We start from the raw sequence: 27,705 nt of genomic DNA on the forward strand, positions 1-27,705 counted from the left end.
GGCATGGAACTGCAGCTCACTGCTAATGCCTTTCATGCAGCTGTGTCATACAAGCCTTGGGATTAGATGCTTTGTCTGGAAAACCTGCTCTCAAGCTTTAATTCACACCTATCCCTTTCAAATACTAACACTGGATTACTTGAGTGTCCCTCTTTATCTTGTGGGAGTGTGACTCTAATCAATCCTTAACTGTGGCCACTGAGGCTCCCAGCCCATTTCAGTCCTGTGTTCATCCTTCTGATGTGGTAAGATATAAAATAGCTCCAATTTTGTTTTTAATTACTGGTGTCTGCTCCAGAACACAACTAAGTTCAGGTTCTCTAGCTGCTCTTGTGTTTTTCCTTTTATTAGGACAATCACTTTTATTTCTTGGAGGGCTTTGGTTTTCTGTTTTTTTATTGTGGAGCAGGATGTTACAGAGGTTGCATGTTTGGTTTTTACACTTGCAATAAGTTTTATAAGGTATGCTTGTCCTGGAGATCAAAATATATGTGAACATGAAATACTTGTAGACAATAAAGGGCTTTTCTAAAATTTAGAGATTCATGGTTACCTTCTGGGCTAGAAGCATTTCTTTTTCTGAATTTAGTCTAAATGAAGTAAAGGAGCCCATTTGAACTCAATTGAATAAAAACCCTGCTCTTGAAATATGGCTTTTATGCAGAAAGTGTCAATTTTGTAACAGAGCTATACATTGACTGCTTCCTACATGCAAACTGTGCCCATGGTGAAGGTAGAGGTGTTAAATTCAGCACATGCTTCTTGTCTGGAGATGGAGGAGCAGCTCTGGGCACCCTGTGAGGGCCATGTGTCGAAGCTGGCAGTCAGACCCTCACTCACAGCCCTCCTTTTACATGACAGCAGGCAGGGCTGATGTGAGTGCCTGTCTGAACAGCATGGCAGCAGATCTTTGGGGGGATTATTCCCCACTTCAGAGGCTCCTCCTAACATGTGAGTCAGGCATGTTCTATTATTTATCTAGCTCTGCTCCTAACTTACTTTATTCATACCCAAAGCTCCAAAGAGTCTTCTATGATTTGTTTCACAAAGCCTTTCCTACATGCTTTGGAGAACAAGCTGAGAATCCAATTTATGACAAGGTTCACTCTCACCGCTCAATCACAGAATATGCTCAGTTGGAAGGGACCCCAAGGATCACTGATCCCACTCTGGGCACTGCAAAGGATGGGAAATATCTGATGTGATCTAACTTATATTCAGCTTCAGCCACACAGCCTGGGTTATAGCAAATAGAAAGTGATCTCTGTACATGGTAGTCAAATAACCCTAAGGATGATCTAAATTTTCTTAATTCATGATGAGCACGTGAGCCTTCAGCAGCTTTTCTTTTGTTGCCTTGATTATTTTTTTAAACTTAGTTTGGTTCAGCTGATGGAAGAGGTCACTTTATTTCCTGTACTGGAGATCATGGGTGCATCACGTGCTATGGATCACCTGCGAGCTCCAAGTGCTTTGTGAGAATGCTTCCCCTGTAGGGCTCCTTGCTTTGAGAAAGGATTTGTCCAGAAATCATGAGCTGCATTGCAGAACACATTTAAATAACCAGGAGCCACAATGCAGAGAATGGGATTTTTAGCCTGCACTTCACGAGGCATCAGAGCTGCAGCACTGACATTGCAAGGCAACCCTGTTGTGTCTTCCTCACAGCTGACCAGGCTGTGCCATCTGTTCTGCGTGCTGGACAGGACCCAGGGAAGTGCCAAGCAGAGCAATGAGGTCTTAGACAGTGAGAGGTGAGGGTGGATGGAAAGGAGGTTCCAGCTGGGCCGAGGAAAGCGAGACCAGCAAATGATGAGCAGGAAGGGAAATATGCAGGAGAGGGAGAACAGTCCTGTCCTTCGTGTCCTTGTGCAGTCTGTGCCTGGCTGGGTGTGACCTTCATTGCACTGTCAGTGGTAACTCCACTAATGGGAGAACTGAGTTCAGGAACTCAGCAAGGGAAGGAATGCATGAAGACTCCCAGGTGAAGAGATGCAGGCCTTACCAGAGATTGGCCTTGGCTTGTCTGACCTTAAGAACACGCAGGTCCTAGGAAAAACTGTGTTTTAAAGGGAGGTGAATGACCCAAAGCCATGAAAAGAAAGGTGGTGCCTGGCTGCAGCCAATGGAAAGCACCAAAAACCTTCCTAGGCAGAAAATGTTCAGAAGGTTCAGCGTTTGGGCCTGAACTAGTCAGTGATTTCTTTGCTGTTTTCCTAGATTTTTGGCTTGACTCATTTGTGAGTGGCCCTTCTCCAAGAAAAATGTTATGCTGTTTCTATGGGATACACAACAAGTGCAAGTTTTTTCAGGATCTGATAATCCTGCTTTCCTTGCATGCCCGTGTATGTACTCTGAGATCTGGTAACTATCTGCTTGCTGCTGGTGCTGTATCCTGACCCTTGCACGTAATCACCACCCACTACCTAGAAAATATGGACAACCTTTAGAGTTCAGCAGCAAATGAACTCCCTGAAGGCACAAAGCCTGTCCCAATGAGACACTTAGTGTGTAATTCTATAGTCCTGAGCTCTAGCTGCCAAAAACTTTGCCTCATTATCTTGACTCTGCAAATCTTGTTGCACAACCTGTAGGAGAAGTTGTGTAAGTCACTGAAGCCCCTTCAGACAGGGAATGTGATCGTGGTGGCTTATAAACCAGGATGTGAACCTTCCAATAGATAGTTCCAAAATTAACACTATCTCTCCTTATTTCAGAGCAACTTCCTTGTCCTCTGGGAATGCTCTTTGCAGGACAGCTCCTTGCAGGATGTGCTCACCTCAGAGCTGCCTGTCACTGCAATGTGCTGAAGATTAATTAGGTTCAATGTACTTCTAAGGCTCTGCTTGCTCATCTTTGCCCATAGCAGAACAAATTCTGCACATCTTCTCTGGCACACCTATAGCTGCCAAGTCCCTTTGTATGCAGGCAGAAATACTGCAGGAAAGCCCTTTGGCATGGGCAGCATATTTAAATTTCTCGTCTGGCTTAAGCTGTCCTGACTAAGCTGAGCAGGGTGTCTGTGTTTGTTAGTAATAAATTTTCACACTTACAGGAGGAGTAGGATGCTTTTTCAGTTCTTGTTTTGGATTGGTTTCTGACTAGGTGTCTGTCTATAGTCTTGGTTCTTGAGGGGAAGCATCCTTAATTCTTACTGCATTCTTCATTCTTTCTGCACCGTGATGCTTGCAGGCAGGTTTAGTGTCTCAGCCCTCCTGGTTTCCACAGGAAAAGGGCATCAGGTGCACATTTAAGAACTAGGAAGTACCACTGGGGTATTGCATGAAGATGTTCCCTGGGACAGAAGTTTCTACAGGGGAGAGCTATTTCAGATGAGTGCTTCAGTGCCAATGGGAAAAACATAGGGAGAGGGTTTAAAATGGACTGAGAGGAAAAACATTTTCTTTGAACCAACTTGCTGAGTCTCCTACATTCCATTAAGAAACATTTTATAACCTCCAGTCTTTTTAAAGCAAAAGTATGAGCCTGCCCCTCACCACATAAAGAGCAGAATTTTCTTCTACTTCTGTTGCAAGACAGTGTCCTTCTTGCTTTTCAGAAGGGTCCTGGTGTGTTCCTGGGTCAGGTACCAAAAGTCTGGGGAGCTGGGATGGTGTTTAATCAGCAGGGAGATGGGAGGAAATGCAGGAGCACAGGGATATGTTCTGCAGGACAGAGTGAAGGCACAGAAGTACTGGGCTCTGGTCGATCCAAGCAGGAGCACGCAGAGTTGAAGGCTCCTTGAGATTCCACACAGAGAACGTGTTCTGTTGGATGTCCAGTGAATGGACAAGACACTGGACCTTAAAGATACTGCTGGAGATGTTGGGACAAAATGGGGAAGGTACAGGTGTAGATACAAACTCCTTAGCTTAAAATACTCTGATTGATGGCTTTTTCTTCCCTGGAAAATGGGCATTTCACATATTCACGCCCCCAAATGCTTTTCTCAGACATGATCTTTATGGTCTCTTTCTTTTACAAGAAATTTATTTTGACATAAAAATAGATGGAGAGAAAAATAATGTGGAGGCCAAGGAGGTAGGCACAAAAGAAATCTCATCTTCTCCCAGCCATTTTTACACAATTACAACACAAACTGCCATGCTTATGTGTGGAGCTTCCCACTGATGTGGTATTCAATTTTTAAAGGTCTAAAAGGATTTATTCCCCCCAGGCTTTTTTGAAGTAAACTTCTAGTCTAGTAATTACACTAGAGTTGAAGTGACTGACCTAAGGTTGTACAAGAAATCTCTGACCGATACAAAATCTGAATTCAAGTTGTTGGTTTTCAAAGACATCTACTCCTTAATGACAACTACAGCATAGGGTAGACATAGGTACCTCAAATTCAGATAGGCACTACATCATTTGCTTTCTCCTAGCTGCTGTTTGGGTAGTCTTTCCCAAATAAAGAAAGAAGTTTGCCTCTCATGAGGGCTGCCTTGCATCTTCCTCAGTGTTTCTTGCAGATAGAAAAGTGGGAGAACAAAACTGTTGTGCTGGGCTATTAAATATTTTATTTGAAGCCTGTTGATCAGCAGACTTGTCCCCAAAATCATAACATTAGTGCAAGCAAATGGCTTTCTGCTACATATAAAATACAGTCTCTAGAAGCACGGAAACTCTGCAAGTGGTTTCTAAGAAACGTGACAAAGAAAACTCCTCACAGAAAGGACATTCAGGGAAAGCTCTTTAAATTTCAACTTTCCCCTGAGTCATAACTACATTTAACTTCCATATGTCAGAGAAGGAGGAGGCTGTGGCGTAAAGGAAATGGGAGGTTCCTCCAGCAAAAACTTCAGATGAGCAGTTGCTTCTTCAGGCATCTGCTTGTAGGATTATGCCAGACGTAAAACTCTGCATCCATATGGTGCGCTGCAAACAAGGCACTCGTGGCTACACAAACATCAGCTGATTTTTGCACATCCTTTGTTTGCCTTCTAGCAAACCCTCTAATCTCTGCTGGGGCTTGCTGGGTCCTGCCATAATTGAAGAGGAAGCAGGAAATTAAAAGGTACTGTGTTCTTCAGGGACGGGGATAAATTGAGGCAGAGAACGGCTGTGACTTGCCAAGACCACACACGGAGTGGGAGAACCCTCAGACCATTTCCCAGTTTGCAGCCCCCACTGGGAGATGTGGGGCTTCTGGCACTAGAGCTAGGGTTGCTCTTGAAAAGCATGGTGAAGCTTGGGAAGTGGAGCAGTGCGCTCAGTCTGGATAAGCCCATGGCTACCTGTGCCCCTCTGGCACACAGGGACACGGCAAAGGGGGTCCTCAGAGTGAAGCCTGGGCTTGGGCACGAGTGGCTGCACACCTTCTGCTTCAGTGACCTCATGTCCCTTTTTAACTGACTTAAAATTATCAATTCTGAGTGCTCAGGTTGGGAGAGCTCCTTTGAAGAACACGGTGGTCCTACAGAGGTTTAGATAAGGGTGTTTTAAAGCACAGTGGTGTAGCTGAAGTATTGTTTACAGTGAGACAAATCTTTCTGCTGCTTGGCTACAGACAGATAAGGGTTTTTTTTACCTAGGAATCTGGGTGACTGTTTAAAAAAATGAGAAATAAAACCCAAAAAACCTCCACAATGAACAAAAAAAAAAAAAAAAAAAAAACCCAAAAGCCCCCCCCCCAAAAAAAAAGCCAAAAAAACCACCCCAGAACCACAAACCTGCAACACTTTAAATAGCTCTAGCTTGAAATATTAGACTTCTGAATAAGCATGTTTGTGTGTTATCTTCTTTTATGAGGGCACAAATAGAAGAATCTTAATAGCTGAAATAGGAGTGCAGGAATTCCTTTCCATCTTCCCCTTCTTTTATTCATTACCAGGAGATTTTCTGTCATCCACACTTTGCACCTGTATAGCTGCCCCAGGACAGTGACTTTAAATTTCTCTGAGCTTGTTAAAGCCTTCTCCTTGTGTCTCAGCATAAGGTGGTAAATAACTCCAAATTGATCAAAGATTTCTCAAGTTTATATAATAAATACCAGCAGAATTAAGAAAAGATGCTGGAAAACTAGAACCAAAGTCTCTTTGCTGTCAACAACAGCTCTCTGTGGTTCACTTTGAGGAACAATTACTGGAGAACATTGTAATGTTGCTTCAGACCTTTACACCAGCCTGACTTCAAGGTTAAATATTGAAATGTACGCATTTTTTCTGGCTCCTAATTAACTGTTGGTGTAGACATGCGTGGACTTCAGAACTGTCATTCATGTGCTCTGTGCACATAAAAATGATCCTTGCACTTGTATTCACACTGAAACTGTTCTCTGTAGCAGTCAGAATTCACTGGGAGTAGCTTGGAACGTTCAGGAGAATTGGTATGAATGGCACCACAAATCAGATTGATTCTCTAGGAAATTCAAAAATGCAGGGAGGTGCTCTCTGTCTATGTCATAGGATGAAAATTACTAAATGCTCTGTATCAAACTAGTAAAGCAGTTAACTTTTTTTATTTTTAGACAGATTTTAAGCCCACAGCTCAAAAAGGCTCAAGCTCTTCTTAAAATCACCTGTGTCTTTTTCACATACAAAAATATAGAAATATGTTGAGGGAAAGCTTCCATAAAGAAAGAGAAAAATAATGTGACATTCTAAATCTGTATATTTGTGACATCTCCTGTATATTTGCCAAAGATCAGACTTTTATTACTTGCTATAGGTGTAAAATTAATATGCCTTAGATTAATAAAAGTACAGGGGGAAGCCACAGGGGAAATTTTGAATCAGTGGAGCTTCTGCAAAGCTGTGAGCAAAGGAAAAGTTTGAGCAGGAAAAGCGTGGAAGGATGTTTCCCCAGGAGTGGCAGCAGAGCTGTAAGATCCCCTTCCCACTGTTCTTTAGCAACTTGAAGGGAGCAGGGAGCAGAGAGATAGGAAGGGGGGGCAGTGGCAATCAGTCAAAAACCTCCTTTGTAGCAGCACACAGAGGGCCTAGGAAAGAGCCAGGGAATGTCAGGCCCCAGACTCCTGTGCACAGGGACAAATGCTGAAGGGCTGTTTGGTTTCACCCAGCAGATGCACCAGGCAACAGTCAGAATGATTAACTTAACACTTGCACAGGCTGCTGATGCTGCCCTATAAATAGGCTTTAAAAGTTTTCAGTTCCAGGCTTAGGGCTTAAGCAAACAAGGTACAGGTTAATGGGAATATCATGGCATAGAGGATCAAGAACTACTTGCCAGCCCAGACCCTTTTTTTTTTTTTCCCTGCTTTTCTCTCAGTAATGCACAAACCAAAGTCTAAATGGTGACATGCTCCCAGGGTTTTAGGATTCTGCAAAATTGAAATTGGCCTTATTCTCACTGGGATAGCAAATTTTTCATCATGGCAATTCTGGACAAAGTGAAAATTTTGCCATTCAAACAGTTTGCTTCACTGAAGCAGAAAGTGGAGGGAACTGGAGGGAAGGGCAGAGGAAGTTACTTTATAGAGAAAAATTGCATCAAACTCACTTTCTGAGAGAAGATGACATTGAAGTTGCCCTTAAATGAATTATTTCCCCCACAGCTTGTTTCAGCAGCAGACAAACTGCAGAGCACTCATTTATTCACTTGTTGCTTTGTGGGTAAAACACAGCAGAAGAGACAATTATCAAGTTGTGTATAAGGCTCTGACTTTGAGTAACACCAAATAAAGACTCATGTCAGTTTTGTGTCATTCGCTGCATGCACATAACACTCTGTGCTGTATCCCCACAGAGTAAATGCATTTTTTAATATAAATTTCCTGGTGAAAACTGCACTAATGGTGGCAAATGGGGCCGGTGTTGGTGGTAAATGCGTTGAGCTTTGACGCTGGGATACTTTTCACCCCTAATCTAAGTAAGGCGCCAGCAAATCCATCAGAGGAGATTTATTTAAAAGACTGATCACCCTGCTGGCCTTGCTGCAGTAAAACAGGCTATAAAGTTCCACCAAAGCTAAACAGCAGTGTCCTGCTGGGCTGATGTAAAGGCCAGTGCACCGAGTGCCCCGTGCTCATCGCTTGGGCAGCCTAAACTGGAGTCTGGGCATGAGCAAAGGCTCTGCACTGCTCTGCACCTGCTGGACCTTGGGAAGGCATTTGCATCACCGAGTGTTTTAAGAGTCTTAAAAGCATTTAGCTAAGACAGACTTCTAGAAGTAAGGTGAACACCCAAAATTGATGTGATGCACTGACAATGGTTTCTGGGGCTACTGCTGCATGGTGTATACTCAGGGTGTTAGCATTGCTTCCCAGGCTGCTCACTGTCCTGACCTGAACGTGGTATTCCAGCCTGGCACTAAAATGCCAAAAAAAAAAAAAAAAATCAAGAAGCAGCAAGCAACTAACCTTCAACTGAAGTGGATGAAAAAATAACTCTTCTGGAATGGCCTCTGTTAGGAGAGCAGATAAAATAGGAAAAAAATGATACCCCGATGGCACCCTTGCTTCTAGTTGCACTGGATGGAGAGTAGATACAGAGAGTGAAAAGCCCAAGCACGGAGGAGAGAAAGTTTCACAGTGATGTGCAGAAATAAGGTAAAGCAACTGAGACTTTGCCACTAATCTCTGATGCTGGGAGCTGCATTTTTTTAGCTTCCAGAGCTGCTTGCCAAGACAAATCTGTTTCAGATAAGCTAATGGAAAGGCAAACTTAATCCTAAATTGCTATTTGCTCTTCATTTCTTGGGGCTTTTGTCTCCCATGTACTTCATTATTTCTTCAGAGAGTCTGGGCCCAATGTTTTTCCCTACACAGCTTCTTGAAAAGAAAGTGTCCTATATCTAGGGCTGGGATATCTTCCATAAGGATAAACTTGTGAGGAAAATTTAACTTCTACCTCCAACATGTGACACACAGCTTGGAACTTCCAGAGGCATTGGTTTGCTATCAAACACAGGTACACTTTCAGAGGCAAAGAAAAAGAATACCCTTGGCTGGCCCACTCTTGTCATATTTAGTGTTCCTGCTTTGGGGACTGACAATACTAGAACACCTGGGCAAAGTTGCTACAAGAACAATTTTTAATGCAGACACAGCTATTTTTTGTTTTCCTAACCTTGTTCTTAGAAATGTCTGTATTGCTTCTGCAGACATCTTCTAGTAAAAAAGGCAGCCTGGAGCAGACACCCAGCATGGAAATGTCAAATCTGAATAGGTAAACCTTAGCAATGTCCTAAGGAACTCAGGAGGGTGCTGGAACTACCCTAACACTGTTTAAGGCTACATTAAGAAGTTTTGCTTTCAGTGAAACCCCAAGTGAAAATTGAGGCTTATCCTGACAGATGACACTTACCCCTGTCAGAGAAAGAAATGCAGGAACCCACTGCCTTCACTTAGGTCAGCATTTAGAGGCAGCACAGCTAGATAGATCCTGTTACTGGGCCTATGATCCTGACATGTCGTGTGCTAGTCACTACCATCCTCTCCTCAGCATTTTAACTACCAAACTCTTAGCAAACTCTGAGCAGTCCAAGCCAGGCTCATGAAGAATACCATATTGCTGCTGAACAGAAAATCTCACGACTGTGGGCATTTTCTTGCTGTCCTGTGGTAAGAAGCCTTCCACTAAGTGCTTGTATCTAGGAGATGAAGACAGAAGGTTGTGGTAAGCCTGTATTTATGTGACTGAAAAATAGAACATGCTGATAGGGGCAGTTTGAGTCATTCAGACAGCAGGAAGAGTCCTTGCTCCAAGGAGTCAGTGTCTGGGTTGAGCTGGAATGCTCTGGGTTAGATCCCCTTGGTCAGTTCCTCTGTGGTTTCAGTCACTGTGTCCTCAGCTTGTGAAATCCATGCTACTGCAAGGGTGTGGTAGTGCTGTGCTATGTAAAGTCTGGTGCTGCTGCAAGGCAGGGGTGAAAAAAACGTGTGAATTATAACTTTTTCAGGTGATGTGTTTTTAGAGAATTTGTAGGAAGTGCTCCAAATTTTGAATGAAAAATGATGCAGCACCTCTGACTGAGGAAACAGCACACCACGCTTTTCCTGGGTCTGTGGTTTTGCTCTTACAGTGCTTGCTTTTAAGCTGTGCTTTGTCCTTCAGTTCATTATATTACTTTCTGGGAGGCTGCTAGCAGTGGTTGTGGTGCTACCCCAGACATCCTCCTTCCCCCTGGCAGGAGGCAGAGTGGGCATGGTCCATGGCATGACTGATCCTGCTCCCGGTGGCCCTGCTCCCAAGCCCGCAGAAATAAACACAGATTTTTCATTTATTTTCATATATCAACCTCCTTCTGTCTGTGAGAGCCACAGCATTTGTTCAGGACACAGCACAAGGTTATTTAGTCTAGCACTTTGTGGAGCCTTGAATTAATCTTTAATTTTCCATAACTAATGTTCTTTATTAGCTTTGCAAATAATCCCTTGAAATTTCCATCTAGTTTTGAGGAGTTGTAACTAAAGCTCACCTTCTGTGACTTTGCTTTTTCATCTTCCAAGTGTTAGCTTAAGGTTTGTCTTTCTATATCTGACTGCTTCTACATTTCCTCTTTGATACGCGCGGATCTCCTCTCTGCAAACTCTTTATTTGCCAGTGTGTTTTCAAATCTGACACCTTGTTCAGAGGTAAAAATATTCCTGTTAGCATAGATCACTGGAAAGCTCTGCATTTTTGTTCTGATCTCTATGTGAAAAAAAAATTGCATCTGTATTCTGCTCTTCTATGTGCTCCTGTTAATCTCTGTTCTTGCAAATAAGCCACTGCTGCACAAATTGTGCTGTTCATTTTAATGAGTTCAAAAGCATAAAATTTGGATGTTCTCATTAACATCTCTGCAGTGCAGTCCAAACATTGACTCGGTGAATGCTTTTAACCTAGTGCCATAAAGTTATATGTTAAATAAAACCAATACAGAAAGTTATATAATTTTTTCCTTAGATACTTAAGATTTAATATTAAGATTTCATAACAGTGTTATGAAGGTCATCTGCCTCATCAAATGAGGAGAGGGCTCCATGTGGTTAGTGTGTAGGAATAAGCAGATTTATAGAATACAAACACTACTAAAAAAAAGGGAAGTGGCCCAGAGGAGAGGATCATGACTATAGCAGGGTTTTAGCTCAAGAGGAATTAAAAATCCACTAAGCACCAGGGAAAGATTCTTAATTTAATATACTCATAGTCCACAAGATCATATTTTTCAAGTCAGGAAGGGTTATTGCAGTCATCTGCTCTGACCCCCTTGCAATGCAGGACATAAAGTGCTTGTCACTGGGGAAATTATTTAATGAGGAATAAAACCCTTGGGTGCTCATGAGGCACCTAGATTTGGGCAGGTTCTGCACTGCTGGGAGCTGCAGGGTAGAAAACCCTGCACTGGCTGCAGGCTACGACACAGCCCAGGCTCCAGGCTTGTCTGATGCTGAAGTGTGGTGCCAAGTGCACCACCTGTGTGACAACATTTCGGTTTTCTTTTGGATGCATGGGCTGAGGGAGCTGCTGTGATTTAGCTTCTGGAGACACAGGGGGCCTCCTGCAGCAAGGTGGTGAATAGCACTTGTTTTACTGGTACAATTTTTGTTCTTTTAGAAGCAGTGGCAGTGATGCTGTGCTGAGAGGTACAGGGTTAAACTGGAGGTGGAGCAGTCATTAGAGAGACACACAAGAGACAGTCCCCATTCCCATCTGACCCAGCACCTCCATGCACTTTTCTGGGCTATTTTGTGGGTTTCAGTGGGACACTCCTTGCTCCTCAGAAAGCCTGCAGCCCAACTGGGAGCTCGAGGATGCCACTCTGTGCTCCAAGCTTCAGGAACATAAGTTTTTCTACAGGTCAATACTCATACTGGAAAAAACCCAAACTAAACCCACCACATGCATTTTGTTCTCCAAATACAAGAGCAAGATCATTACAAGCATCCTTAAGCCTCCTCAGAAACTGTGGAGGTGCAACTGAATTAGCCCTTACAAAGTGCCCCAGGTGCAGAACGATTTTCACTGGCTTAGCACTCTGGGAGTCACCCTGAGCATCCTCTGATTGTGACTGGCCTGCAAACCTTTTCCTGAGCACAGTCTGAGATCTCTTTTGTAACCAGCAGGTGCAAAGTGTTCTGAATAGACCTTTGGACCGTCACAGGGCTGCAGAGCCCTGACTTCTGAAGTGTCACCTGCTGAAGTGAACAGAGAAGTCCTGGAACTGCACAATGGCCTCTAACACATGATGTCAGATTGCTCATGCTTGGAACTAAAGCCTTTTTTCCATCCTCTGCCGCGTTATCCGTAACAAAAGCGTTTGAACCTTCACCAAGAGCAGCAGTGTTAATGGGAATGAACAGAAAATAGCAGGGTACAACCAAGCTTCAAGGTACTTTTGTCATGAGCTTGTTTCCCTAAGCCCTGTTCCAGCTCCTGCTGTTGGCCATTGTATTTTCCCTGCCTTCTGAACGTGCCTGCCAGCCGCCTCCTGTGCAGAACTGCAGGATCTCAGGTGGCAATGTGCTGTTCTAACGCAGCTGTGAAGGTCATTCCCTTCTGCTGAGCCTTGGATACTTCTATCTGCAGCCAGTCCCTGTCTGTGCTGTGGCCCGGGGAACAGAAAGTAATACTGCCACAGCTCTGATGTGCTAACAGAGTTCCTCAGACTGGATGATATTTACGTTTTCACAGCTTACTAGAAGGGCACCATTTAGTAACTGTTTAGCACTTGAAGAAATGCTACAAAATGAGCCATGCAAAATTATTTTAGGTGACGAAAAAGTCTTTTAGGTACAGACCTAATGTGAGGTGAGATACATGATACTGAGCATGGAGTTAGTCTTAGTAACACTGAAACTTTGCCCAGCTGGGTGTGAAGATCTGCAGGCAGATCATGATACTTTTCATACCTATAAAATGTTAGAACTTAAGAAACGGCTCAAAGTTTCTTCTGCATTTTCCATGGTCTGTCTCCTGCCTCATCTTTACCAGGATGCCAAACTATCCTGCTCTGGAGCTGATACTGAGTGTACCGTGAACATCAGTAGCTGCATGTGGTTTTACAGCTAAATATACATTGTAGCTGCTAGAGCTGCTTAGGAAAAAGGCAACTTTAATGAGGCTTCCTCATGAAAATACAATCAAGAAAATCCTATATATTTTGGTGCTTTATTCTGAAGAAAAGGAAAACAGAACAGGCAATGCTCCTTTCTTAGTTGAGAATCCAATATATCTGCCTTTTCAAGCAGGAAAGAGTGGAAATAGAGTGTGATCTTTTCTGTGGAGTCCTAGAAGTCTGCAGAATGATACATAAGACCTGTCCAAACTATAGAAGTATTTCTTACAGTACAGGCTCCCAAACTCCTCCCAATCTGCACTGAACACTATGTGAATTTCTTAAATCTCAGGGGCCTCTTTCATACTAGATCCCAAATAGCAATTAATGAAGAAAACAGTCATGTTGAGTATGTTTAAAATAGAGGTAGTTTGTTTTCATGAGAGAGGCTTGGTTATTTCACATGCTGGGTCAGAAACTGCAAACAAAATTTGCCAAGAAATTACCAGAGTGTTACTGAGGGTACACGGTGGTGGGTGGTGAGAACTAGACTGGTTTCATTTCACTGGATACTAACAAAAGAGTATTCTTGCACGAGATGTTATTATTTGGGATTACCATGGGAGACTGAAGATTAGTATATGAATGTTTGATTGTCCAGGACACAGTTCACTGTAATATCTTGAGACCTATCACACTCCATGTAGATAAAGGTCAAATTTTCTTTAATTTGAGATAATTTTTTTGAAACTTTTGCCTGGCGGTAGACCTAACAGACCAAGACATATTGTGGTTCAGTATTCAATTATTTCATGTTGGAAATCAGCCTGGAGGAGAACCAACTCCAGTGCCCAGGAATCCAGTAGGGTCAAGCAGCAGTGCTTGGCATCACAGATTCTGCCACTGAGGTTGGTTAACAAGGTGTTTGCTTTGGCACTCGTACTCCCATGTCCAACCTTTTGCAGAGTGTGGGGTTTGGTGGGGATTTTTTGTTTGTGTGTTTTCTCTACCACCCATGGCTCTAATAAGGCATTCCTCTGTGGTGACTCTTCAATAATTTCCAATTTATTCTGCAGTGAAAAAAGAAATAGCTCACTCTGATCTTCTTACACTTTCCTGCTTTGAATGGCACTTTTGAAGTTCTCCCTTGTAAAGCTCCTCTGGGTCAATTGCTGGGGAGGTCAGGCAAAGATCACGGCTGACAGCTCTGTCTAACTGGCTCCAGTGCTCTGGGGAGGGGCATTTTTGTTTCCCAGGGCAGGCACAGAGATGAGCTGCTGACAAAAGCAGCTCTCTAGAGCAGGGTTGTGCAAATCTCTGATAGACTATATTATAGTCAGACTGAGACTTGGGTGGAAAATACAGCCACATGAAGGGGAGAAAGGAAGTAAAGACAAGCTCCTTTTGTGCTTGTGGTCCGGTGGGTCAGAATGAAATTAAGCCCTATTGGAAAAGCAGTGAAAGACAGGATTGCCAGATATGTTTTTAATGAAAATAAATGTTGATTCTGTGCTTTATTTTGCTGTCAATAATAAGTGTCAGTGGAAGAGCCATGAAGGGCCAGAAGGATCCCACAGGGCTGACAGGGGTTGGCTCTCGGGCGCTGCCCGGGCGCCGTCCCTCAGGCTGGACCTCAGCAGCCCTGCCCTGAGGAGAAGTCGTGGAAAGGAGCTTTGGCAGTGCCCAAGCCACTCTTCCCTTGGTGACCTGGGACTATCAGGCTCCCCCTTCCTTCACCTCAGCTCCCACACTGGCCACGTGAGGCCAGTCCCAGTGGCCTGCCTTCAGGAGGCCGTGCTGGTGGCCATTGGTCCCACAGCCCTTGGGAAAGCCACAGTGCTGCTCAAGCAGTTCCCTCCCTGGGAGAATGTATCCTGTGCACTGCCCACTTGTGTCCTTCCGCCCTGAAAACTCCTCAAGCCACTCATCCAAACAGTTCCCCTGTGGTAACACACCACTGCCACTGCCCCAGGCCTCTGCTCTCGCTTTTCTGCAGCCTCTCTGCTGCTGACCCCAGAGGCAGCACAACAGCCCGGGAATGTCAGCAGCTCTGTGTGCTTTCAAACCCAGGCTGGATGTTTTCAACATATTCCCTCATTTTCCCGCGAGCAGACTACTGTCTAACATTTCTGGAAAGGCAGCTGGAGGCTCCAGCCAATTTCTATGACACTTTAAAGCTGCACATATGTTTAATATATCTACTACTTCCTTCCCCAGGGCTTCGTGCTTCTCTTGCCATTCATCTTTTCATGCTGGATGCATAGAATATGAGTTATCTACAGCAGCACTGCCATAACATATGGCACTTCCCAACACCTACATGGCAAATCCATCAGAAGCTGTAACAGCTGCAGACTGACTCCAGCAGCGTGAACGCTCTACCTGGTGGGAAACAGTCATAAAAAAGAACTTTTCCCATTCAGAATTATGAAAAGGCTACAGAACCAGATGCACCTCCCTCCGCTGTTTTCCTGTCTCCAGGAAGAGGTAGGAGTCAATGAAAACAGGAGGGGCTGGCTTGATCCGAGGGGAATGGAAAGGAACGTGGGCTCAAACAGCAGGCCAGGTTGAGATCTGCTGAGGTGGGAGTTCCACAGCTCTGGAGGGGCAGTGGGGAGCTCCATCAGCACCCCCCAGACTGCCTGTGGAGAGGGAGGGGAAGCTGAGGGGGGTCCCTGCCCAAAGCTGTAAGTGCCTCTGCGGCAGGGGGTGTATAAAAGGCTGCCAGTAATACTGAGCAAGCACAGGCTTGGAATGAAAGCAGCAAGTGGATGAGGATGCCACAGCCCCCTTGCCACCTTAGAGCAATTCTTTGTCTCTCCTGCTCACCAGAGCGTGGGGAGTGCCTGCCAGGAGTGTGGTGAGAGGGTACAAACACCTTCAGTCACCAGCAGATAATCACAGCTCTGTAACCAGGGCTCAGCTAGAGCCTAAAGCATTCCATTGATCCTCCTTTGGGGCAGTGTTAGTTTTTCATACACCCAGCATATTTATTTTTGGGTGCTGTAAATGTAAAGGGCTCAAGGGTGGCACAAAAGTAAATGCAGAAAAAAAGTTTTTTTTGAGAAATACAGACATAGACATAACTTGTTTCTCCTGCTCTGCCACAAAGCCAAAATAGGTAAATTTACCCGGTTTCATGACCAAGACCAGCTATGTACAGATATAGACTGCTTTCCTTTTTAACCTGTGCAAAGCTGGCTTCAGGCAATGACTGCCTGGGGCAGTCAGCATCCTCCAAATCCACACCAAGGAATGGTTTCCAGGACCAGTTCCAGTAGGAACCACTTCACAGTGACTGTTCTTTGCTGCATCACACCACTGCTGCCAGGATTAGCTCACCTGCATCTCATGCCCTGGGCATTTGATGATGCACAGTGCACTGACAGTGTGGGCAAAGAAGGAGCTGGGGATGAGAAACAGAGATGGGAGGAAGCCCAGAGTGAGGAGCTGTAAATACTAAGTCTTCCTGTAAAGTACAAAGCCATTTCACCATGCAGTGTTTAGGGAATGTGCACAGTTCTAGGGAACTGGCAGGGGGAGAGGGAAGGGTGACAGCTGAGAAGAAACAAGGCAAGAAAAGTATATGCAAGGCAGAAGGACTTCAGATATCAGGGAGGTAGCAACAAGATTGTGGAAGACTAAAAATCTTGCTGCTTCTGAAAGGACCAGCATTCTGTGCCCTGCTGGGGAGCAGACTGACCCAAACAGTGCAAGCCTTTACCATAACCAGACAAACCATTCCTGGAACTCCAGCAGGAAGCTTTGCAGTTGCCTTTGGCAAAACTGCAGGAGACGAGGGGGCAGGGCAGCTGTCTTATCAAGGCAGGAGCTGCAGGGGGTGGCTAGGCACAGGACTAGGGAAAAATTTGTGCTGCACGCATAAATCTTGAATCCTAGCATTCCTTCCTCACTAATCAAACAGCAGGCTATATTTAGCCCAACCTAAACAACAAAAAAAAAAATAGGAACAGCAGGACTAGTCTTAGCTCTAACAGCTGGCACCAGCTGCTCAGAGGGGATACAGGTAGAGCTGATGTCAGATGTAGTTAAATGAGATGGAACAGGGGAGGCAGCTATGCTTGAATGAACAACTTTGGCATTTGGTTAGAGGAATTCTGCATTTTATGATTTCATGGTTAGCCAGAAGGAGGATCAAATGTCGAGCAGAGCATGAATGGTTCCTACTACAGCAAGGGCAAGGCTATAGTGAACCATGGATAGGCAAACAAGCAGAGGAAAGGGAGGAGGTAACAGACACAAGCAGAGCAAATGTTTGCATGCCTAGCCCAGGTTCCTGGTGTTCCTCCTCTTTAGTTCTAGGAGGACAAGACCAACAAATGCAGTTTTGAGGCAGGCTGTTGGCTAAAGAGATTGTATCTGTGTGCTGAAGCCACAATACAACTTATTTCACCAGTGCATGAACCTGGGGCTCTCCCTCTGAATGGGCATCAACATCATCTGACAGGAGCTTGGGAAGGTCATTTCAATGCAACTGTTTGCTTGCAATATTACTTGCTTCAAGGGGGCACATTTGTATTCTTGTATTATTGTATATTTGTATTGTTTGAGAAGAAGTAATCTTAAAGTTAGTGACCTAATTGCTGTTATGACTTATACACATACATGCACAGTCCCTTCAGAGAAGCTGGAGCTGGTTGAAAAGTGTAAAACCAGAGAATGTAAAAATTTTGAGTGTTTTATGAGTACTTTACCAGAAAAATAGTACAAAATAGCATTTTTTTTTAATTTTGCAAAATAGCAAAATTAATATAGTGGGTGTTAAACATGATCACTGAATAATCACTTAAGCATCTGGTTGTCATTGCCATTCCTAAGAACAAAGGGAAAAAAAAGGCAACTGACCTACTACACTAGTGTAAGTAAAAAAAAAAAAAAAAAAAAGAAAGAAAGCAAAAACAAAACCCAGAACAGAAAATCCAGTCTCTTTCCACCCACATTTCTGGATTTCAGAGGCACCTTATTACAGTAATCCATACATCAGTTGGTACAGCTTGGACTTTGAAGATCTTGTGGCAGCTTTCCCTGCCTTACTGGCAGAGCTGTGAGCTTGATAACTAATCACTCCTTAATAACTCATGTTTCCTCTGCAAAAGTCCCTGAAATGCAACTAGCGGGGGAAAATATATGAGCAGGGATTTGTGAAGTAGAAAAATCACTTTGGGCTTCTTTCCCAGTAACCCACAGGGTTTTTTGAATGGGGGGTGGGGTGACAATGAATGCAGTTCTATTTCCCACATGCCCAGACCTTGCAATTGGGAAGTGATTCCTGGTAGTGTGTTTCAGACATATCCCCGAATAATGAAAACAAAACACAGATTTGTTGAAGGACTCTCTGGTTTGGCTGCTACTTGAATTTTTCTGTAGCAACTTTCAAAACCAGGTGTCTTTCTCCCAGCTATGTTCCCCCATCCTGGTTTAGACATGGGAAAATAGCATAAGCCAGCAGATACAAATATATGTCTGCCCAGGAGTTTCCCAGCTGTGACTCTAAAATGACTGGGGTAGCTGAGATCTTCATTTCTGTGATGGCACAGGCTCTTTGTGAGGTGACACTCACTGAAACCACTTTTCTGGTCGCCCTTTTGCCCAAATGGAAGATCCAAGCTGTTGCTGGATCAGAAGGTGACAGCAGCCCTCTGCCCCACGTACCTGATTGCACAAGCAATGATTTGCCTAAAAGCTGTTACATTTATTGGGGGAAATCTTCAGGATCTTCCCCACTGCTGAGCCCCCACACGCTTCCAGGTCCCATTCCCCAGCTGCAGCTGCACAGCCCATGCAGACAGATGAGAACTGCATCTGGCAGGGGCTGGGCAAACCAGCCCTGCTAACCCAGGAACCCGGAGCGTTCAGCCTGGCACACGCACGGCAGAAAGGCACGCTGGACAGCACATGCTGCAGCTGGACTTTGTCTCTTCTTTGGCCAAAACAGAAAAGCTCCTAAGCAGAGGCATTTTGAGCATTCATGGTCAACTGAGTTATGAGTTGGAAGAGCATCAGCCATGCAGTGTTATCCAGTACATGCCCTGTTTTTCTCCTCTTGGTTCATACATTTTCGTTCCTCTTTAGATTTCTGGGCACATACTGTGACTTGTGATGACATGGAAGAACAAGGCCTTTAAGTCTTTATTAATTGCTACCACTGCAGTTTTAAAAGGAGCTATTTAGGAAATCCTCAGTTTTGTTACCATAGGAATGAAGCTGTAGGATTCAGTGAAAGAACAATTTAAACAGCAGTGTTTAAGTAATTCACTTCAACTTTAATTCTCTGCTCCATCCAAGCTCCTCTTGGCCGTAAAGAAAAAGACTCTAAAGGATCTCTCCCCTCCTCAGTGCTGCTTAACTCCAGCCCAAATTAGGAGGTACAGCCCTGTTATCTATAGCAGGTCTTAGCAATGTCCCTTCCCACCCACAGAGCACTTCCTCCCCTTCCCGAGTGAAGCAGCTGCAAAGTGCTCCTTGGCTCAGGCAGAGCTCCTCATCTGGTTTTCTTCAGCTGCTTTAAAACAATGTTTGTGCAGCTTTTGTACAGTGAGAACAGGGTGAATGGAGGAGCACCTAGTGAGAGCAGGTTGGCATGCTTGTACCTGGTGAGTTTGCCCATTGCTCAGTGTAACTCTGATCTGGGGGGACTCCTGTGTGCCTCCTTCTGAGCTGGTTTGCTCTTCTTTTTCTATTTGAAAGGTTTAGGTCTGTATTAAGTAGAAAGGCAAAACAGGACAGGTGAGTTGATTAGCCACTCTCCAGCAGGCAGGAGGAGACAAGGCAAGGAAGGAGAAGAATGAAAAGCTGACACTCACACTAGCTATTGCCCCCTGTTTGTTTTTTAAACTTTTGAACCGTGGGCACTTGATAAGCAGCAAGAAAGTGGAGTAAGGTTTTGTTTTCCCTGGATTTACCTCTTTGGAGATGCTATCACTGTTCAGACTTGTGAACAGTGTTCTGGTTATCCACCTCACCTTTGGGAGAGTCTTGGGAGGGACTGCTTTGTAGGACAGGGAGTATTTTGCCCTTAAAACAGATGCCTGGCATTAATGGCGAGACTGGGACGTTCCTCAGCTCTCAGTAATGCTAACAGGTCCAACAGCTCCCGTAGTGCCTGAGGGACAGCTTTGGCTCCCCACGTGTCCCAAAGCACAGCACTTCTTTCTCCTCAGCTGCTCTGACTCGCTGACCCAAGGTCTGGGCCAGGCAGTGGGAGAGGAGCCTCTCCAGGACGTTTCAGAGCGTGTCTGGAGCTCCACAGACGCTTTCAGGTGCTTCAGCCACTTACAGATTAGGAGCCTACAGCCTGGCTCTTCCTCAGCAATGAGGATGAGCCAGGAAAGCAAGCCAGTGACCATATTTTGGCCTGACTTTCTGGCAATCACAGTGGCCCTATTTATCACCCAAAGTCTCCTTTTCACTGCATGTGTGCTCCAGCATTCTGCCTTGTGCTCTTGCTTCTGGAGTCTGGCTTATCTTCCAGCTGTCTGGCCAAGTCTGCTCCAGTAAGCTCTGACCACAGGATCCTGTCCCCACAACACATGACAAACTGGTCACAGGGGTAGGGTAACACTAGAAAACACACTATCAGCACTACTCTAGCAGGGCACTGCCCACCAGACCCAGCTGTCTGGAGGCTGCTTTGTGTCCAGCTCTGTTTCTAGCAAAGGTGTAACAAACCACAGCTCCCACTGTCCTTACTGTTGGCTACAGGCAAGTAGGTATTTTCAGATACCACCCCCCTCACACACACACACTTATTTCCCTGCAGTTGGCCAAGCTGTTGAAACTGGATCCTTTTATGGGAATGTACAAGAGGGGTTTTCATAAGCAAGCTGGAGATTCTGGAAGGCACAGTGGCTGCTCTGTTCAGGTAGCTGAGGGCACTCCATGGCCCTTCTACCCCATTCAGTTCACCCTGTTGTGCTGCCCACTTATTTGTGCCTTCATTTCCACACAGATTGGCAAATGTGGTCGCAGTCAAAAGAGGGGACCTCATTCATAGTTGATGTAATATTTCCTCGCATCTCAAAGGGAAAAAAAAGGAGAGAGGAGGAAGATTTCGAAGGACTAGGATGTTTTTATTGGCTTTCTGTTTCTTCTGTCTCCCACCCAGTTCCAGGACTACAGTAGCACTTATTTATACTATCCTAGTATATATTAAAGTCTACAAAAAGGATACAATAGGTAAAAAAGGCTTTTGTTGATCCTGTGCTGGTGTAGCATTTTAACAGAGCACTAAAAGGTAATTTTGTACTTTTTAAATATAAGCTCTCAAACTAAGAATAACAGGGAGAGGGGACTCTTGTAGTGTTTCAGTTTTCCTGCAAATATTTCAATGTTCTTGTGCATTATTTTGAATCCAGCCAAAAGACTGGAAAACCACAGAAACCATCAACTGGATGTAAGACAAACCAAAAGGGGGAACCACCGAAGTTGCAAAACTTAGGTAGGACAGTGAAGTATGAATACAAAAGAGGGGATGGGGTAAGGGCAGCAGGGAAGAAGGAAGAGTTTAAACTTATCCCAGTATATTATCAGCATTCCCTCGGGCATTCTATTCAAAAAGGTGGAATTTAATCTGCATTGCCTTTGAATAAGCAGTATAATCTCTAAGAACTTCTGCCTCACATACGCCTTTTGTCCTGATAGCTGACAGAACTACTCCACTGATAGCATTCTGCTAAAATACCTTCAGGGTAAATGTGCTTTTATAAACAACCCATTCCCAAGTTACTTAAACTGTAATGCATTTATAGGACAGAACCTTGGCATGTGTAATGTAAAAGTCACTTTGGGGAACTGGAGCTGGTTGATGGCAGCTGAGTCTGGCTTAATGCTCTTACCAGGACATCCAATCTCCTGCCTTGTCTTGTGCAGATTTTTCTCTAAAAGAAACAGTATCTTACAGTTCCCAAACTGCCTCAGGAGCATGATTGGGCTCAGTCTCCTCATTTCCTCATCCCTGTGGTGCAAGGACTTGTTAGAGTGGTCATGGAGCTTTCAAGTTAATGCAACACCCCTGAACTACTCGAGAGAGATTGCAAGCCTCACGCTCTGCTCCTCATCTCACCAGAGGAAAGGCTGTCTGTGGAAATGGATTTTTAACATTTATGCCTCCCCCTTGTGTCTCTACCATAAGAACTCGTCAGACTGTTTATTTCTCAAAAGATCTCTGCAGATGCAAAATTTACACATGGTGCTGCCTTAGATTGCTGGTAAACATGTAAATCCGGGAGAGCATTGAGAACAAAACTTCTTTGAGTTGCTGAGTCTAAAATCTCCTGTGGAAATCAGCCAGAATTACAACTGTTAGAGAAGTCATCTAATATTTAACAGAGGATAGGGAGCATAATATTCCATGCCTTCACCGAGCACAAGCTATGAAGAGACAAATTGAATATTAATAGTTCTGTTCCACTGGAGAAGAATAATGTTGCCACTCACTCCATGAGAAGTGGGTTTGATTTGGGTTGGGAAGTTTGTTTTGTGTTGTTTATTGCTGGGCTTTTTCTTAAAAAGTACTTTTATTTGGTAGAACCTAGAGGAAATGGCATGAAAAGCCAAGGAAGAGAGAATTCCTGGCCTGATCCCAACCTCCCTGACAAGGTCAGAGATGTCCTTTTTTATGAAGAGTTTATCTGCACAAAAGTTACCCAAAGACAAGAAGAAGAAAAAATCAGGAGTCCAACGTACCTGACTTGCCGACGCCAGCTCGACCGAAAATCGCCAGCTTCACTTCTGCACTCTTGGCCATGCTGGAGGGAACGCAGTGGTGGCAAACTCACTCAATTATCAAAAGTGAAGCAGAAGAACTGTTCCCAGCTCCTGCCTTCAGCTTCACCGTGTCATTGTGACGTCAATGCAGAGCCTGGGGAAGAACACCACGAGGATGGAACTGCAAGGAGCCAGGCTCTCCCCTTCCCTGCCCACCCCCCTCCTTTTTTTCTTCTTTTTAAATAATCCTGATAATTGATGCTATGTTCCTGCTTTAGCATTGCAGTAACACCACTGACACATTTGGCACTCTGTGCAGAACCTACCTTCAGCTTTCTGGCTATTGCTTCGCTTCACACTGGCACCGTAAGATTGCAAAAGGTACTTAACAGCCCCAAGCACCTGCCTTGCAAGGCTCCTAATTATTTATTTCTTCCTTTCTCTTTCAGCTGAAATTGCATATATTTACTGTATTTGAATCATATTCAGGGAATTATTTTTGTAGACTATATTTAATAGCTCTGAGCTCTCACTAGCAGTGCCTGCAGACAGCTAGCTACTCTTTCCTTGAGCCCTCCAGCTCTAAAATGGTTTTAATTATTCAGCAGTTGTTGCCTAAAACCCTCTAAGCACTTGTACCTTACTCACTGCCCTAAACAAATCCATACCCAGAAAGTTCTCTAGTGCTCCTTTTTAAGCTGTCTCAGCTCATACATAAACATGCAGCAAAGCACGGCGTTAGCAGAAGGATGACAGAGTTTCTGGTACTGCACTTTGAGCTTGGGAATTCTCTGTGCTCACAGTTTTGCTGCATGACCTTGATTTTGCTAACCTGGACAGTGAAATCTGTAACCATACCTGTCATTGTGGAATACTTTAAGTTCTTCAGTGAAAACCTGGCAATTGTGATGATGATGATCCTCAGCCCTGACTAAATCATCAAGCACTCCGTCTCCCCGTAAAGCAGGGTAGAACTTTGCGTGTGAATGCAACCAGTGACGGGATTGCTGCTGAGCTGAAGTACCCGCTTTTGCCATGAATTCTAACAGTGGCGTAGGATGCTTCCCATGCCAGCACTCCTCGCTCTAAAGCAAAATGCATTTCTAACATGTTATTTGAAAAAAAAAAAAAAAAAGCCGAAGACTTTTTCCTATACAAAAATACTTGTAAAAAGAAAAAGTAAAGACACCTTACATCGAGAACGGTCCCGATTAATCTCTGACGCCTAAATGCTGCTGATTCGTTTTGCTTGAGACTATCAGACCACTCTGAGTCTGCAGGGACATTTAGAGGTGCGAACTGTTTCAGGAGGTGGCGGAATGGGATACCCCGGCACCGGCACCGCGGCGCTCGCCTCCCGCGGAAGCTCCCGGCCGCCCGCCGGCGCCGCGCCCCGCTCGGCGGCTCTGCCTCACATTTCCGTGCAGGCAAGTATTGACTCCTCGCCGCCGGCTCCGTCCCTCCGGGCGGCGTTTGCTCCCCACCGCTCCGGGCAGGTGCCGCCCGGCGCAGGGCGGCTCCGCGGCTGCGGCCACCGGCGCTGCCCGGCTCCGCCCGCCGCGGGCACCGCGCCCCCCGCTCCGCGTCCCCCTTGTGCCGCACCCGCGGATGAGCCCCGCTCCGCATCCCCCCCTTGAGCCGCACCCGCGGATGAGCCCCGCTCCGCATCCCCCTTGAGCCGCACCCGCGGATGAGCCCCGCTCCGCATCCCCCCCTGAGCCGCACCCGCGGATGAGCCCCGCTCCGCATCCCCCTCGTGTCCGCACCCGCGGATGAGCCGCGCTCCGCCCGCCCGGCGCTCACCTCCTTGCGCGCTGCTCGGCGGCCCGGCGCGGCCCCGGGCGCTCCCGCCGGCGCAGCGGCGCGGCCGCACAATGCGGAGGGTCCGCCCGCCCCTCCGCCCCTCCGCCCGGCCGCGGCTCCGCAGCGCCCGCCGCGCCCGCGGACCTGCCGCGCCACCTGCGGGCCACCGGGCGCGGCCAGCGCCGGGCGGGAGCGGAGCGGGAGCGGTGCGGAGCGGAGCAGGAGAGATGCGGAGCGGAGCGGGAGGGATGCGGAGCGGAGCGGGAGCGGTGCGGAGCGGGGGGGATGCGGAGCAGGAGAGATGCGGAGCGGAGAGGGAGGGATGCGGAGCGGGAGCGGTGCGGAGCGGGAGGGATGCGGAGCAGGAGAGATGCGGAGCGAGAGCGGGAGAGATGCGGAGCGGGAGCGGGAGAGATGCGGAGCGGGAGCGGTGCGGAGCGGGAGCGGGAGGGATGCGGAGCGGTGCGGAGCGGGAGCGGTGCGGAGCGGGGGGGATGCGGAGCGGGGGGGATGCGGAGCGGGAGCGGTGCGGAGCGGAGAGGGAGGAAGGGGCGCAGAGGCGGCCGAGGTGGCTCCGTCCCCTCGCAGTAACCCGTGCCCGTAACCCGTGCCCGGCGCGGTGCCCGAGAGGAAGGCACGCAGCCCTGTAATTCGGCGGTGCCGCAGCCTTTAATTATGCGGGACAGCTGCCGTTCACTTGCGTGGATTCGGGGGAAGCGCTCGCTAGCGGGCCCGGCCAAGGCTGCCCCGCAGTTTATTTTAACATCTCGCTCCCTCTCCTTCCCTCAGTGCTGCCCAGCAGTAGCGGCCTGTGCAGAGCCAGCCTCTCCCGTCCCGACACGTGTGACAGAAGTGACAGCAGGGCTGCTGCCCCACCAGACTGCTTTCCAGTAGCTCCAACTTCCTACTCAGCTTTTCCTCCCGACTTCTGCACTTGGCTTATGGCAAAAGTAAGCGTTGTTATTTCAATTTGCAAATGGGCAGAATGAATCGTGCAAATACATCAGCCTCTGCAAGAGGCTCGTGTCAGAGCCAGGGATCAACTTCTGCAATGATGGGACCAAATTCACCAGACAGCTCTTACTTCCTTGTTTATTAAACTATCCAGTAATATAAAGATGCATTAGTAACAGATGTGAACCAGAGCTGGAAAGCACTTAAAGTTCAGTGGATGTTCCTTCTCTGTTTCTGTTCCAACTCAGATCTGAATGAGATACCAGATGAGTAAAAGAAAAACTCTCTCACTGTCTTCCTTCATGGAAAATTAAATATAAGTTGGACTGGAAAAGATCTTCCATGGTCCAAGTCTTTCTACAGGAGCAAGATAAGTGTTCAGGGGGCAGGGTGGCAGTCCTGAGGAGAAATGAGAACGTAATTCCCTCTAAGTGCCAGTTGGAGGCACTCAGGAGCAGATCTCAAAATAGTTGCATTGCAGAGCATGGAAAGGCAAAAAAAATTAGAAGGCAGATATAAAGTAGTAGTGTGGTTTATGCTTTACGTCTTAAAAGCAAAGGCTTTAAGCCTGCTCTCACTGCTTGGTTTGCATAATTTAGAGGGATTCGTTTTTTCCACCCTCCTAAGAGAGCAACTGATGTGTATTTTGCATCTGGGGAAATGTGTGTTAGTCTCGAGGCCTGACATTTGTTTTGTGTCTATGGAATTCACCCTGCATGGGGCTGTCAAATTAAATACGATAAGTGGCTTTTCCAAAACAGCAGATAATTTATTGGGCATTAAAATCCCAGGGGCCGTGCAGTCAGCTTGTGCTGAGGTCTCTTATTGGTGAAGAATTCAGTAAACACTAATCCTGGACACAGGCAAAGGTTTCAGAGGGTTGAGACACAAGACTGGTCCAGGAGTGCTCCAATTACTGTTTGTTTTCTGTGTACTCACTGTGTTTCATAATGCTGATGAGGCTTTGGGGGGTTTTTTCCTACCCCAAATGGATTTTGAAAACCTCAGTTTTTCATCCCGTAGTTCAAAGGCCACCTTGCTTTGTCATAAGCAATGGTTTTTTGGTTGTAGTGGCTGACATAGTGTATTTTCTCCATGGTTTTGCCATCTGTGCTGGTCAAAAAATGTTACCCTGGCACCAGTATTGAGATCAATGAGTGAAGTCCATCATGTGGCTGAAGGATGGGACAGGCTCCTTTTCTGCCTTTCCATTTTATGAACATCTGAGAGAAGGGAAGCCGTGCTGGGGTCTGATCCCTGGTGGTCTGTGTGCTGTCAGTCTGAATTCAGCCTCATCCAGCAGAAAATGTGGAGAACACTCTTTCCCATCCATCACAGCCAAGTGTCTTGGATTTCTCCCTTCTGCCTCTTGCTGAGTTTCATATAGTGTTTCAGAGCTTAATTAATTTTTGAAAATAGCATTTTGGTATATTTAAAGATATTATTCTTGTTTTACCAGGAGGAAGAGTCATCCCAGCACAAGAAGATAGCTGTCTTATGGGAATTACTGGCTGAAATGAAGTGCACTCCTCTTGGTACACTCCTTTTCTGCAGCTGTGGGGGACAGCTCTAGTTTAGCTCCCTGTTATCCAGACCTGACTGCACCCCTTTTTGCTTAGGAAGATGACACCAGTGCTCCACAACAAGAATTTTGGTTTATTTACTGTCTACCCTGTTGTCAGAGCTTTGGACTGCAGTCTGAGCTCTGGACTACCCTTCTTCACCAGAACACTTTGATGGCTGAGGAGTAGATAATGAAATAGGAGTGTGAGCAGCTTGAAATGCCAATGAAGCCACATGTTCTTAAGTCAAAACAGGATGCTGTTTCAGGATTGGTTAACAGAGGTCCATCCAAGCAGTTACAGTTGACAGAAGCATTTTAGAAAGCCTCACCATTTCAAATGCCACTAAACAATACTTTATGGGCTTAAAAATATATCCAGGTGCTGCCAAAGGCCAGAGAGTTCTTTCTGCCTGGTCTGGAGGTGCTACTGTTTTTAATTCTATTGGCTTATTTTTTCATCCTGGGTGCTTCTGGTGTGTTTTCTGAAGGTGTCCTTTTTTTTTAGTGAAAGCTAATGGCGTTTGATTGCTGAAAGGTGGCAGAAAGGACTGGTGTGACACTGCAAGCCTGGAGCTAACACGTGACGGAGACGTGAGCAGGAAAGGAGCTGAAGTTGTGGGTTGTTGGTTCTTTGGTGGTGTTGTTTTTTGGGTTTTTTTTTTTTTTTTTTCCCTTTTGAAGCTGGAAATCCCATTACAGATGGCAATTTTGTAGGT

General features: G+C 45.8%; 1 protein-coding gene across 3 annotated transcripts in view; it reads right to left on the reverse strand.

Moving 5' to 3' along the window:
• RERG (RAS like estrogen regulated growth inhibitor) overlaps positions 1 to 24,543 on the reverse strand; it is a 94,381-nt gene extending 69,838 nt beyond the window's left edge. Inside the window, exons 1-2 of one of the 3 annotated variants that reach the window (XM_053978215.1) lie at positions 24,472 to 24,543; positions 22,648 to 22,822 (exon numbers count right to left, since the gene is read on the reverse strand). In XM_053978215.1, the coding sequence (XP_053834190.1) occupies positions 22,648 to 22,708 (61 nt within the window). In that variant the 5' untranslated portion in view covers positions 22,709 to 22,822; positions 24,472 to 24,543. Of the gene's footprint in view, positions 1 to 22,647; positions 22,823 to 23,526; positions 23,680 to 23,862; positions 23,970 to 24,471 lie in introns of those variants that run through there. The other 2 variants (XM_053978216.1, XM_053978218.1) reach the window with 2 other exon arrangements.
• Between the last annotated feature and the right edge of the window lie 3,162 nt (positions 24,544 to 27,705).

The sequence above is a fragment of the Vidua macroura genome, chromosome 5, assembly GCF_024509145.1.
Source record: "Vidua macroura isolate BioBank_ID:100142 chromosome 5, ASM2450914v1, whole genome shotgun sequence".
Taxonomy (NCBI): Eukaryota; Metazoa; Chordata; class Aves; order Passeriformes; family Viduidae; genus Vidua; species Vidua macroura.